The sequence below is a fragment of the Asterias rubens genome, chromosome 9 (assembly GCF_902459465.1).
Source record: "Asterias rubens chromosome 9, eAstRub1.3, whole genome shotgun sequence".
In the NCBI taxonomy this organism is placed as follows: Eukaryota; Metazoa; Echinodermata; class Asteroidea; order Forcipulatida; family Asteriidae; genus Asterias; species Asterias rubens.
In genome coordinates this window covers 966392-981370 of record NC_047070.1, presented here as the reverse complement: position 1 = coordinate 981370, position 14979 = coordinate 966392, and the positions used below count along the sequence as shown (strand labels likewise).

The window sequence follows — 14979 nt, the reverse complement described above, 5'->3', positions numbered from 1 at the left end:
AGACCAGGGGCAACAGAGGCCATGGCCTTCGTGTAATTCTAGACCTGTGTATGGCTTGTTTTATTGGCTTAACAATTTTTTTAAGTTTACGGCTTCGGAACAGAAAAAACCTGGGGAAATGCAGACTCATATCTCATTTCTTATTTTACTTGTGACTTCTTTAAGGGCGTGTTAATAACCACCCTACTCCGGCCCCAGCCTGATCATCGTTTCCTGTTCAATCTCTTATCATTTTAAGGTGTTAATGAACAATACGGATGCCATCGATGGAACATCACCACCGTGTAATGGTTTTCTGAAGTTACATTTGATGTCGAAACAATGATACGCTGGAACGCTTTTCACCATGCGTACATCATTGGCAGCTCTGTAAAAAGGAAATCTCACTCGAGGCAAGAAATGAGGGATTCCATGTGTGGCGATTTGATGATGGCATTTTTGTTTTTCATCTCAAAAAGAAAAGAAAAGAAAAAAAGAGAGAAGGAAAACTGTGCCATTACCCTAGCTTTGGGTCAAGAGTGCTTACTCGTCTGTCATTTTGGACAAGTCATCTGGGAAAGAATCCAGCAACTGGAATCCAGTTCTTGATGTCTTACATCGAGTTGATACCAAACACATGTTGTGATGCATCAGTTTTTTAACGAAATATGATGTGTTACGTGGTGACTGGGTCACTGGGGACCACCCACTAGAAAGGGGGGTGGGGAGAAAAATTATTATTTGAATTTTTTTTCAGCCAAAGTTTGCATTACGCTTGCTCACTATTTGAGAGTATTCCACAAGCAATCTCTGCAGAGACTTTTTACAAAAGAAACGAAACATCAACGAAATTCATATGAGATAGAAACCCCCTCTCTCAACATTTAATCTGAAATTAAAATCAGCGAAATGGAAAAACATTTTCGAGCCAATTTCTAAAACATTCACAAGAAAGAGACATCCTATGACAAATTTCTCGCCAATTCCCCAGACACCTAATACCACACAGATGAAAACAGCTCCAGTCAATACCTGCCAAAGCCCCCCCTACAAAATGTCAGACGCATACCTTCTATCATATGTACATAACCAACAGCTGCTCTGCATTTGATCGACTGACAGCTTGCTGATACGTAACCATCTGACTCACTGGGGGCACAGACACTAGGGGTGGGGAACTGGTGAGAAGGGGACACAGTGATTTAGGTAAGCCCTTTGTTTCTCACTTGGCCCACAAATCATCCACTGGGTCACAGAGGTGAGAGGGGCTGACGCCTTATGGTTTACATCTTGCATCTTGCGCAACGTTGTGCCACATGTGTACACACAAATCAATGTTGTCTTGTCATTGGGGAGATGGTGGCAGGTTTACATGTGCTTTTAACTATGGGAGTCAATCTTACTTTAAGCAACACTGGTCAGATGTAAGCGCACATTGAGATGTCTTGAAGATGTCTTCAGATGCTGAACAGACACTGTGAACACTTGTGTGCGCAAAAGCGCAATAGGAGTGATTTGACATGAGAATGACATGCTCCAAGTCATGAAAACGCAATTTTTATGACCTGCCCTCAATTTTGTTCTCAATGAACTCTTTTATTTTCATTTTTCTAACTTAACTAATTCACTGCCTTTCACCTCTGTGAACCCGGTTTGAATCCCGGATCGCGGCCTTGCGCATTGAATTTTGATTTTCAGTCCCTTCCTGATTGTTGGTTTTCCCCAGCCTGTCAGTTGTATTACTGATGTTTCTTAATAATCTTCACTACACGGCTATCTTCAGGCCGCTCATGGGTCACAGTGCTAGGCACTTGAGGGTTCTTTGGTTTCATTGCCGGAAAGATCTTAAAGAATTTTAAAGATCTTAAATAGTTATACTTGCTGAACTTGTAGGAGGAAACTTATAAATGGAAAGTTGAAGGGTAGACCAATAAATCTTCAACAAGTTCAAGTTTAAAAGTGTGCCAGACTGCAAAACCTGTGAGGTTAATGGCATAATAAAATAATAATTGAAGTCTAGCCAGTGGTGTAGTTGGCATTACGATCTATTACAAAGTATAGCAAGTACGCATTGTGAACTCAGTGTTTTAAAATTTGATGACATTTTGAAACCCAGTATTCTGACTAAATACCATGTGTGGCACCCCTCATGTGTGGCACCCCTCATGTGTGGCACCCCTCTTGAATAAAATCAAATAGTAATTCTGTTAAATTTCAGGTTGTACCAAGTCCGTCAAACCAAGAAAGTTGCTGATAATCTACTCACCTTCTTTAGTTTTACCTTCCACATAAACTTGCAGCTGCTTAAGCAGAAAATGTTACTTAAAATGTTTTTGCTAAGCAAAAGTTAGTGGAAACCAGTCACAGATTATACATGAGAAATGGCATTCTGGCTTGTACCCATATTTTGGTAAGCAAAATTTGAATGTGCTTAGCTACTTTTTGTGCTTAAAAGCAGCTCTATGAAATTGTGCCCCAGAACCCAGTCACTTCTTATGAAGCATCACTGTGATTAAAGCAGCCCTTTAAAGCATGACGACACAAGAGCCTGAGTTACTCAGCGCCAGAGTTTTCCAGTCACATTACTGTTGTGTCTTCTCACTCAACTAAAGGTGCCTGCGGGGTTATTACTCGGCACAGAGAATCGCCAATTCTTGCATGTCGTCTCCCAATTACAATAAGAATTACATGCAGCCACGGCCAAGACCCTGCCTATTGATTTACGACCCAATATCACATAGAAAAAAAAGAACATCGTTTTTCATTGCGAGATTGAAAGGAAGGGGGGTTGTAAACAGCTGAAGTGCATTAGTCTTCACCAGCCATGTAGAACCAAAAGGGTCTCCCAACATCTACCCTACCAACCAACACATTTTTTCGTTGAGCGGGGGCAACATCTAAATGACACCGACTTTAAACGGGACAAATGATTAACGACCATCTCCCCCCAAGGGGTAGACTCCCCCCCCCTCGTCAACCAGCAGATACCAGATTAAATTCTTGGATGATTCAAAATATTCTGGGGGCTTTTTGGATAGTCAACACATGGCCCAGTGTCACTTCGCGTCTTGTCATCTTTTAATAATTCATGGCCCCACGCTTTGTCTCGTCTTTCATTAACCACAGACGGACAATGACAGAATAATTTCACTTTTTATCAACTCAGGAGGGCCGTTCATTTAGTCCTTACAATCAAATTTTCACGGAGAAGTGTCAATCATATGTTTCTTTCTGGACATGATTTACACTGTACCGGCTTTTAGTGGAGTAAACCATTACCATAATGTTCCCCTAGACTGCGTTTTTCAACAGCTTCGTCAGAGAAATGAACATGACAAGTCTTCAAAGATAAACATACAAACTCCATGGGGGGGGGGGGACTTTACAACCTCATGTATTGGTTTAAACATTGCTACCTTTTGAACAATGTTTTTGCTTACAAATGTATCCATTCCGATTTTCTACATCTTATTACTAAGAAAAGCAAAGGAAAGAAAAATGGGCCGCATCCCTTTAGGAATAACAAATCCATGCACTGACATTTCAAACTGCACTTGTAAATTCAATTTCCTTATAAAAAATAAAAAAAGGGTCAGCAAAAAATGAGGTGAACATACATGTATTACCCAAGTTGCATTTTAAACGGTGTATGTTTACTATGTTATACACGTAACATTGCGGTTCTGTGTTCAGCTCAGTAATTTCTCCCCGCGGTTATGGTATTTATTTGATCATAGTTCATGTAACTTCAGTTGAACCTTAGAAGGTGGGTCACGACTATCAGCAACAAACTCCAGAGGGAGTTATATCAGTCCATCTGAGGGATGCCGTTGCAAGAACCTATTCATTCTACATTCATCAATTAACGACAGAGTAATAGTAATGATGTATAGTGACGTCTCTCTAAGTGAATCTAGCAGTAACGCATGAGTCTAGCTTTAGTTCCGAAGAGCGAACAGTTCTTCAGTCATTGAACTCAACATCAGCGACGGAAGAGAGGGCGCTGTGTGAATCACCGCTCTTCGGTTTTTAAATCTGGTAAATTTGTTTTATATTTTTTTATCTGACCAAATGAAGCCGACGAACTAGGTACATGTACATGCTCGACATTGTTACATCATCTCTTGTGGGAATTTTTGACGACATTTATTCCCAGCTGACTAACAAAACATATAATAAATATCATACACAGCTTCACCAGTATTCATTACACTGGTACTATGGAGCCCGGTGTGGCGGTTTCAGACTTCCGCCGTGTTCAGTTTTCCGGGTGACGTAGCTGGAAATTTCGACACGTTGCTCAAACGGTTTTAGCTTTCCGGCGTGTTCAGTTTTCCGATACCGCCGCGAGTACCCTGGCGAGTACTGTAGTTCTCTCAGCAGTGACCCCCAAATTGTTTATATTATGATTCTTTTCTGTGTAGTCACATAATCTCTTGCCCCATCTTTACATGTATTCCTGGGTACAACTTTAGGCAGGTCACACTCTGCTAGCATAAAAAACAACTCTTACGATCCACGCGTTTGCCGCTAGTTGTACTCGACTCGTGGACGCCGCCATGACAGCTACCGGAGGGTAATGGATGACTCAATACGGCACTAAAAATGGACTACTTTCGCTTGCTGTGCGCAGGCATCGCATGACGTAATGCTACCGTATTTGGTCATTCGGAAAACTGAACACAGCGGAAAGTTGAAACCGCCACACCGGTTCCAAAATACCGTAATTCAACAGACTCTTGAGGTTGCTACACTTCGGTGACAACACCATTCTGTCCGACACCTTTTTTGATCTTCCACAACAGACAGCGAAAAATTGTCATGAGAGAAAGGATTTCTAAAAAAAAAAAAAAAAAAAACATTTCTAAGTTCATGTTTACAACGAACCACTTTAATTGATTTTGAAAAAAATTAAAAATAAATGTTCTCTCTAGCCTTTCAAAGCAATGCATGATTCTAAGCAAGTGATCAATGCTGAGATCTTGCAACTTAGGCTAGGAAGTGTTTGGTATTGAGACGAGAGAAGATCAAACATTTAAGTTCATACTGTTAACTTCTGCACCTAGACAGTGAAATGTTTCCCCACCTTTTTTTTAGGGGGGGGGGGGGACAGGGACGGGACAGAGCGGTATTTGAAAAAAAACAACAACAAAAACACCGGGCCCATTAAATAAACAGATAGTTAGCCACATGATTATGCGACCGTGTGCATTACAGCTACAACACAGTGCTTGGCTATCCGGATGCAGATGTCTTTACTGTGACATTATTACAACAGCCGTTGATTTCACCAAACTCTTCCTAACTTAGGATTAATCTTATGACTTAGGACGAGTCCCAACCCTGCACTGTAGCATGCAGACCTTAAGATTAATCCTCTCGTCCTAACTCGAGATAAGAAGAGTCCTAACTCTCTGTGAAGTCGACGGCCAGTCCTTAGTTACCGTGACATTGTTACCACTGGTCCTTAGATTGACATGTCAACATCACTGTCACATCTGTACCAACACAAGTCAACCAACTCCACGGTTAAAGTTTAATTTTCAGAGTTTCCCCTGCATTCAATTAGCTGGCTGTTGACAGTGGACAGCTAGGCTATGCACATCATGCGTCAATCAACACATTCATTAGACTTAATTTTCTCTGTATTATCTGCCACAGTGCATTTCAAACTTAAATTACGGTGGGGCAACAGTACAGATAGCCACGTGTGACAACTGTAAATGAGGAACCAGGGGGGTGCAACAGGGGTCTAAACAGATTAGGGGTAGCGTGGGATTAAATGCTGGGCTTCCGGGAGTACTCACTCAGGATTGTCGCTCTCTATTTTGACTGCGATCTCGCGGATCTTGTCCAGAGCTAGTTGGGTGGCCTTGCGGTAGGAGCGGACGATGACCTGTGGGTGCACGTTCTCATCCACGTAACTCTTCACTTGTTTAAGGAACTCCGCTGCCAGCATCGTTACTGTGGTGGTACCATCACCGACCTGAAGACATAAAGAAATTGGTGGCAAATTTGTTTTAAAGACAGTTGTTGGATGGGGTTAGAAGGTTGACGGATAGATGGTCAGTGGTTTTTACTCTACCTTTCACCTCTGTGAACCCAAGTTTAGTTCGCGGACTGGATTCTTGCATAGTGGCTTGTGCTTTCATTCCCTACCCGAGTGTGTGGGTTATCCCTATTTAGGTTTTTTTTACCCCATCTAAAACTGAAATTGCTTCATTGTCTTCTTTAAAAAGTTTTTGCGATAATTCCATCATTCCCATAGAAACCGCTGAATTAAACTCATAGCAATTGGTGTCCTATTCCATAGCAACCGATGTACTATCCCATGGCAAAAGCAGCTTCTTGGTACCTAGATGTCTAGGAATAATATATTATGTTATAAATCAAATATTGAGTGCTTTAACTCTCGTTATGGTAAACTCTACTGCACAGCAATCAAAAGAGTCAATATTTGTACACTGTTTCTACATGATGCACAGTTGTACATTGTATTTTAGAACAACTAGTGACAGTTTGACATTGAAATACGCTATCTTGTGATGTCCAGATTCCAATAATCCAAATGACATGTACAAAAATGAACGTAGCAATTTTCTTTTCCTTTTTCCCCTATGGTTTACATGTACATCCTTGCCGACCAGACAATTGCTGCCCTCAAATGTGATTATAAACTAATTAACCTTGTGTTCCCCTGTTGTCTACACGGTGGTGTTGATTGACGAAATCATTGCTTTTCATGAAGTACTAATCAGTGATTAGGAGCAGCGCTGTGAATCACATAGTGCCAAGCAATGACAGGGCAACATTGGGCAAGTTAAACCCCCAACAAGGAGAGACGACGAAATAGGAGAGTCTGTCTGTGACATTGCACGTTGGCCTGAGAGGGGCGTCATCCTTATCACCCTAAAATACTGATGACACTCCCAATGGGGATTCATGGTGATCTGACATTGTGACTCAACCTTGTCATCATGATTTCTAACTCGCAGATGGCTGGTGGTATAGCAACATACGCAAAAATGTATATAAGGTGAATAAGACTAGTCCTTTAGAATCGGGTGGGCCCTTGTGGATATTACAAACATAATCTCATCCTGCTGGAAGCGTTTAAGTCTTATTAAAACTATATTTTTGATGAGTTAACAATTACATCCATTAGATCAATTTTAATCACTAAAACAAATGGCTAATATCTCTGGAATTGTTAAGTCTGTGTTATCCGAGCCTGCAACACTAAACTGCCGAATCTTGGTTGTTGTATTAGAGCTGTGCTCATATCTACGGGAATATTAGGTATACCACACAAATGCGCACCAGATTTGGTTTTTACAGAAATCCGAGCCTTTTGTTGTATTAGAGGGCTTTTGGAAATGTGCTCTTATAAATCAGTGAATTGCAAACGTCAAACATCACATCTTGGGGGTTTTACAACATGATGATGTCACTACCAGGTAGGTGCGTTTCACATTACCAGCTGACAGCCACACCCATTTAAAGGCGTGCCCGTAATAACATAATGACATCGCAGCAACAGTCATTATCACTCATCTGTAACTCTTAATAGTATCAGTTCTCCTCCTACAAACTGACATGTAAAATAGAACATTCTATAATTTTTCAAACAATAAACCACATGGGAGGATATTAAGCGATTTGGGTTGAACAAAGAAACATTTACTAATATGTACTGCGGGTACTTGAACTAACAAACTCTGGATAAACGTGGCAGTGCTCTACCGACTGGTGGTTTCCCTGTTTTGTCAATATCAGTGTTCGGGGGTGCCAGTCAGAAGCCTTTAATCGTTAAAACTGCCATGTAGCCTGAGATCACACATAAGTTTACGATACAACCTTTAACAACTTTCAGCTCATCATTTCATTAGTGTATTTGTTTTAACTGATGTTTGGCCAAAATAGAACACTGCCACCGTTTCTTTCAGTGATCTCACTAAAAAAATTGTTTTTATTGTCTTCAAAGTATGTACGTAGTCTCCCTTTGACTAGCTTTCTTTGCATCATTTTGTTGCCTCCATGACCAGAATGTCTCCAATTCAAACCCTCGGCTGTCAGTGATATTTTTAATGAATAAATCAACCACAAAAGAAAATATTCTACAGATGACACTTAAATCACTACATTTGGGTGAGATCGCAGTGACTGGAGACTTGGCTTGAACAATCAGTGGGGCTTCTTCGCCCAATGGCTGTTCAGTATTTAACAGAAACAGGTGTCACTGCTAAATTCCTGCTGGATGTATGACAAGGTGAGGTTATTTTCAATTAACACCCAACACTCACACGCTGAATGGTGTCAATGCTCATTTGCTGTACAATCATTGACATTTCTATTACAAGGGCGAGTCATCCTCGCTTGGTTAACGGGACGTTTCCTTGTGAAGGGTAAGCTGAGTTGGTAATGCTTGTAAAAAGTGTATGGAATAAGTATTGTTCTATGGCCTAAATAGTAACTCCATAGTTTAGTAAATCAAACATTTCAGGCGAAAATTCAAACCCAATCCATGTCAGTAATCTTTGTGGGTAAATGAGTTATAAAGACAAACTTAGAAGAAGTGACAGATGCTCCAGTGACCTTTAAGTTAAAGGGAACTTACACTATTTGCATGAAACAAAATGTACTTACAAGTTACAAAATAACTTACTCGAGTGAAAGTACATATCATTCCTAATAATCCAGTGCAATTGTTTTGCCAGGTGTTGATTCATTTGAAAGTAAATGAAATTTTGTATCATTTTGAAGTAAATCGTTTAAAATCATCACCATTTGCTCTCATTTTCTCGGCAGTCGTGGACTAACAAATTTGAACAGGTCTTTGGATCGGTGTTTCATAATAAATCTAGGGCCACTGATTTTCCGTTTCAGAAAAGTGCAAATTCCGTTTGGCAAAAACATGAATTCCGTTTCAGGCACAAAAAATTCCGTTTCATGTTTTTTTAATTAGATAAAAGGTTGTTTAATACCCAGGGACACACTTATAAAAATCAATTTGAGATAAGTTGCACTGTTGACTTCGTAAAATGTTCATTTGAACTGACAAATTTCAAAAAAATACTTTTTTTTATAATTGTGGATTATTTTGTATACTGCTGTTCTAAAAAGGTTGCACTGTGACTGCAGTATCAATGCACATGATGTGATAGACTTGATTCCAAGTCTAAAACTGCAGTTGATTCTCTGCATCAGCCACATTGTAGGCTAATGACAGGAGTGTATCCACAAGAGGGCGCTGTTTCAGCATGATCAAAGACTTGGGAACAAGTCTATGGACGTGACCATTCTCCATCCACAAACAAAATGTCAGCCATTTTGTTTTCGCTTTGGCGACAGAATGTTGACAGTTTACGGTTTTATTTTAGACCTTTCCGAGATGAAAAAACATTGTATGTGTTCTTATAGATCATAGGTAAGCTAGTTTGTGTATTATTGTTGGTAAAAGAGAGGGAGAAAATGCAATTTGGGTGAACAAAAAATGTTTAAAACGTGCCGCGAATAATGCCCTTCGCTTAACCATGTTAACAACGTGTGTACATCATGTGTGTAAACATTGAGGATGGTGTGAAGTAGAACAGAATGATCCACGGTTACGATCTCGTACTTTTTAATGGTCTGATTTCTGATGCCTTTTTAGTTTAACAAAAAGAATCTTAATAAAGAATGCAATTTCAATAGTTTTGGCGTCAAGAAAAAAAAAAAAAAAAAAAAAAAAAAAATCAAATTTTCTGAAATCCCGTTTTCCGTTTCAAAGGGCGGATTCCGCGAATTCCGTCCGTTTTCCGCGATCGCGGAAAATCAGTGGCCCTATAAATCCTACCCCACAATACCACTTTCTCTCAAAATATACAGCAATTATAACTCCAGCCCTGATACTTCACGACGGCAACGACGGCAATTGCCGTCGTTGCCCCTACCGATTGCCGCAATGCCCTTCAAAAAAACAATTTTTCACGGCAATGATTGCCGTGCCCTTTTCTCATCATTGCCGCCGTGCCCTTCGTCCCGAAAACAAATTATATTCAACGTTGTCAAAGTTCGAAAATAAGCCAAAAAGTCCCGATGTCTGTGTAAATTTCACGCAACGAAATATACCCCAATTTCACGCACGTAAGGCACAACAGCAGATTTCAGGCCCGTTAGTCGTTGTTCTTTGCGTGCGACAAAAAAAATACTCGAAACATCGAACGCTAGAGGGCGTTTCGGAACAGAGCGATAGCGTGCGATTAAACGCCCTCTAGTGGTAAAATTACGCGAACCAACGCTAAACGCCTTGAGAAAAAGACTCGACGTGTCTTTGCATGCTGGGATAGTGGTTTTTCCCATGCTTGGTACATGTGATGTACCATCATGTACAGCATAGGCGTCGCGCACCGCATGCATTTATTCTGTCAACATCGTGTCAAAATGGAGCAGTTACGTGGGAATTTTAGCGTCTCTACGAAAAACTACACAACGTGCATGACCAATAGTAGTATTACATATGAACAAAAATTATTTATTGTGTATTGTAAGTAGTTGTTCTTTATTTTGTTGAATTAGATGAATGCTTTCTTTTTTTTCATTGGGTAACAGTTAGAAAATGGAAAAATTGGAAGAACTATTTTTTACAGGCAACTCGGAGGTTTTTTTTCAAACTGCCGTCGTGCCCTTCGCAACTTTTTATGATTGCCGTGATGCCCTTCCAAATTTTTGAAAATTGCCTTGGTGCCCTAAATTTTTACAAAAAGTCAAGGCAAAACTGCCGTGCCCCTTAAAAGCCGAAGTATCAGGGCTGTAACTCATGTGATGTCCATTTTACCAGCTCATCTGCTTTATGTACTGGGGTAACAAAAAATGTCCATTTCATCAACTATGGCCTACTCCACGGGCACAACTAGGTGCATAAAGAAATAGGCCAACTCTCAGAAATAGAAACCCATGGCCTGAACAGTGTTGACTACCCATAAGAACAATGGATGATCGGTCACTAAGACCATGGGTCCTTGTTCTACCACAATTGTAACGCAAGAGAGAGTCATGGGAGGGCTTCTCTGCTGACTTAATTGTGGATTGGGAGCTGCGAATGTCGAGATCCAAACTCGTTAGATTTCCAGAGTACTGTGAAGCAGCCACTCTCTGGTGGACAACTGTTTTTTACGGTTTTTGTGTACACCTGGAATTTTTGTTTAAGGTGTGAGGTCCATTTTTGTTTTATACTGATGTGAAGTGGTTTTAAAGGGAGAAAAAAAAGCGGGAAATACCCCTAAAACAACTCACCAAACAAAGAATGACTTCAAAGCTAGACAGTCAAAATAATTCACCTAAAGCTAGGATCCGATTTGTAAGTTTACTTCTTTCGTTTGATCTTTGGACCAAGGTGAACATTAAAAATAATTAAATTGTTAATTAAGTGACTTCATCGAGGTCTCTCAGTTCCTGCTCCCCTAGTTAAGACCTTGATGAGGACACCATCAAGTGGCTTGATTTTTAAGGGGTTAGGGAAAGAAGCAAAATGTAACCATGACCTTTGCTTCTTTAAAGCTGTCTTGAATGTGTTTCTTACCTCAGCATCCTGTGATTTTGCAATCTCAACGAGTGTCTTGGCAGCTGGGTGGATGACATCCAGTAGCTTTACTATTGTGGCTCCATCATTGGAGATGGTCACACTCCCTACAAGAAAATAAAATGCAAGAGATTGTTAATGACTCAACGTTTCAACCCTAGAAGAGTCGCCCTTAAAGAGTCACCAAATATTGGATTTGGATAGGTCTACAATTACTCTCAAAGCAATTAAAGAAACACGTTTCCTTGGATCGGTCGAGTTGGGCTTTGAAAAGCGTATGTAACCGTTTGTTATAGAATGCATATAATTAGAAAGATATTTTAAAAGTAGAATATAATGATCCACACAAGTATCACTCGAAATTGCGTGGTTTTCATTTTACCTCGTCGACAAACACAGTCGGCCATTTATGGGAGTCAAATTTTTGACTCCCATAAATGGCCGACCGTGTTAGTTCGCAAAGTAAAAGGAAGAACACGTAGAGGCAAATGTGTGTGGATCATTGTATTCTACCTTTTAATTATCTTTCTAACCATATGCATTTTATAACAAACGGTTACAAACGCTTTTTATAGACCAACTCGTCCAATGCAACGTGTTCCTTTAAACATAAAACTTGTGATAAGTGTATTTTAGGTTGGTTGATGTCTTCAAAACTTGTATTTACTGTATGACAGAAAGATTAACAATTGCTACCAAAGCAACTTATGAATGGTACTCATGCTAAGTGTATTTTAGGGAGTTTAATGTCTTTAAAACTTGTTTCTACTGTATGACAGAAAGATAAAACTTCACTAAGAAAATTTGAATCCCTTTTTCCCCTTTTACTTTACTTTATTTTTCACTTTATGTATCAGGGAATCATAGAGATTAACTATTTTCCCCTACCTACCAACATCCTTTTCTTCCAGTATGTTACAGGAAACAATCAATATTTTGTTGTGCCTTGTTTCCCATTCTTTGTGTTTACATTACTACAGGAAGTAACATGCTTTTTTAGAATATTTTAAAACAGCACTTAAAGTTAGTATCTAGACTAAGCTTAGAGACAAGTGTTGTTACCATGGTGGCCGGTGCCGGGCGGACCTGCCCAAAACTATTAAGTTTTGCCTAGCACTCTTAGCAAAATACACTGTGCTGCCCAGCACAGATTTCCCCTAGATTGCACTTCAGTACAATCTAGTGGTGCCGGGCGGGCCAGCCCAAAACTATTAAGTTTTGCCCAGCACTCTTAGCAAAATGCACTGTGCTGCCCAGCACAGATTTCCCCTAGATTGCACTTCAGTAACGAAGGCCCCCGTACCTAAACTTGAATGACTTTGTTGAACGGCACGCCCTTGGTGGACTAAATTGAATTTAGAGCCACCACTAAAATTCATAACAATAATAATAATATTGAGTTTTTATACAGCGCTTTTTCACTCCCTACGGGTGTCTCAAAGCGCTTCAAGATATTACCCCTGGTCACTGGGCCTTAATTCACTCCTTAAACCATCTCAGCTCCATGGGGAGTATACAGCCTCGTGCAACAAATGCGCTACTCGGCTAAATCAATCACAAGAACCATCTCTGCCCTCACAGGTACCCATTTACCCCTGGGTGGAGAGAAGCAATAATAGTTAAGTGTCTTGCTCAGGGACACAAGTGTCACGACCGGGATTCGAACTCACACTCTGCTGAACAGAATCAGCAGAGCTTGAATTCGGAGCTCTTAACCGCTCGGCCACGACACCCCAACTGATCTAGCTACACAACTGACTGAGACAATTAAATACCTCTTGGGTCGACCATGAGCTTGTCCATTCCACGAGGGCCAAGCGTAGTCTTGACTGCCTCTGCTACTACTTGACAAGCATTGATGTTACTGATGACTTGGGATCTTCCTTGGGAGGCCTCCGTGCCCTCCTTCAGGAGGATTATCTGTGGTTGCTATGGACACAAATTTCAAAAATCGGAAAAGGTTAATTTAACTCAAATGCAGCAATTCTTCATGAACAACCAACACATAAATTGGCCGCTTTGAGTGTAATGTAATCCTTAATGTAAGCTTACTCTCAAGTGTAACATTCTCGCATTGTTTTAATCAAATAGCAGTATCCTAATTCAATTCAATTCACATCACATAAAAAAAACCATGAAAATTGCCTTCCAGTGTGCATCAATGATAAAAAACACAGTATTTAAAAAAAAATATAAATATAAACTACAGGTAGTAAAAATATAAACGGGGACAAAGATATTGACAATCATCCAAAAATTACAGTGTGCGCTGTCCATTTACTAAATACTATTCCCGCCGTTCACTCATATAGCGCCCCCGCACTGCCTTGTAACGCCCCTTTTACTTAATGGTTTAATTAATCCAACTCAGCCGAGCTCTGCAGGTCGTCAATTCAATTGGACCTGCGGTTCAGCACTTGGTGACCAAAAAATAAAGCATGCTTCGTAACCCTCCGGCTCCGCCATCCATCGGCAGGAGGGTTAACTTATCACAACTAGGCCTCTCATTTGCTTGGATAATTTTGTGCACTGAAAGTATTTGAAGCTTGTGTTCTATTTTGGTTTATCTTATTTCCCTGTGCCCTTTTTGCTCCTGTTGATTGTGTGTTGTTGTGTGTGTATTTTAGGCATGTTCTTGCTTTATTTTCATCAGAATAAATTAACCATGTTAACTCAAATATAATATTATTATTATCAAGTTGTTTTGGGGAATCATCTTTTTTCATTCTTTATATTTATATTATTAAGAATTAGCTTATAGTATCTAAACGAGGTATTCCTTTCGGTAAAAATGAGTGAAAAAGTGGTGGCAAGATTGATATTTTCCAACAACAGGAATATTTTTATTGTATTTATTTTGTGAAATTTGGTGTCTTTTCTTTACAAAAATAAATTCAGTTTCACTAACAATAATAACAGAAACAGTAATGTTTTACTTCTTCAAAATAAAGCTACCCTCTTTTAGTGAAACAACAACTAATTGTAATATAAATTGAAGCCTAATCAATAGACTCTTTCGTTTTTTGTCATGGTGATAGCGTTCACCCTTTCTACTCTCGTTTGAATGTGCATGGAACCTTCTGGAAACATGTTCCACCTTTGGTAAAATACAAAGAAATTTCGAGACCTTTAAAAACAAAATTCCATATAATTTTGAAACAACAAGGAGTGAATACTGTGCAACTACACCAAAACCGAAATTTTATATTTATTAATGCATTGATTTCGAAGGATTATCCGGATATAAACCCATCACTCACCATCATCTTCGCTGTGGAAAATGCTGCCTAAGCGTCTGCTTTTGTGGAGTAATGAAAGTTCCAACAAACATAAGGCACTTTCAGATCATTGTATATTAAGAATTTATGTTTTCAATAAAATAAAATAAAATTATATTTAAAAATATTTTAATGATTGGAATCTTACTGAAATATTACCAA

General features: G+C 39.6%; 1 protein-coding gene across 1 annotated transcript in view; it reads right to left on the bottom strand.

Annotated features, from left to right (window-relative positions):
• The window catches only part of LOC117294396 (T-complex protein 1 subunit eta-like), a 29710-nt gene extending 14838 nt beyond the window's left edge, over window positions 1-14872 (bottom strand). The window contains exons 1-4 of the mRNA XM_033776775.1: window positions 14800-14872; window positions 13315-13468; window positions 11540-11646; window positions 5787-5965 (exon numbers count right to left, since the gene is read on the bottom strand). Of these exons, the coding sequence (XP_033632666.1) occupies window positions 5787-5965; window positions 11540-11646; window positions 13315-13468; window positions 14800-14805 (446 nt within the window). The 5' untranslated portion in view covers window positions 14806-14872. The remainder of the gene's footprint in view (window positions 1-5786; window positions 5966-11539; window positions 11647-13314; window positions 13469-14799) is intronic.
• Window positions 14873-14979: the final 107 nt, after the last annotated feature.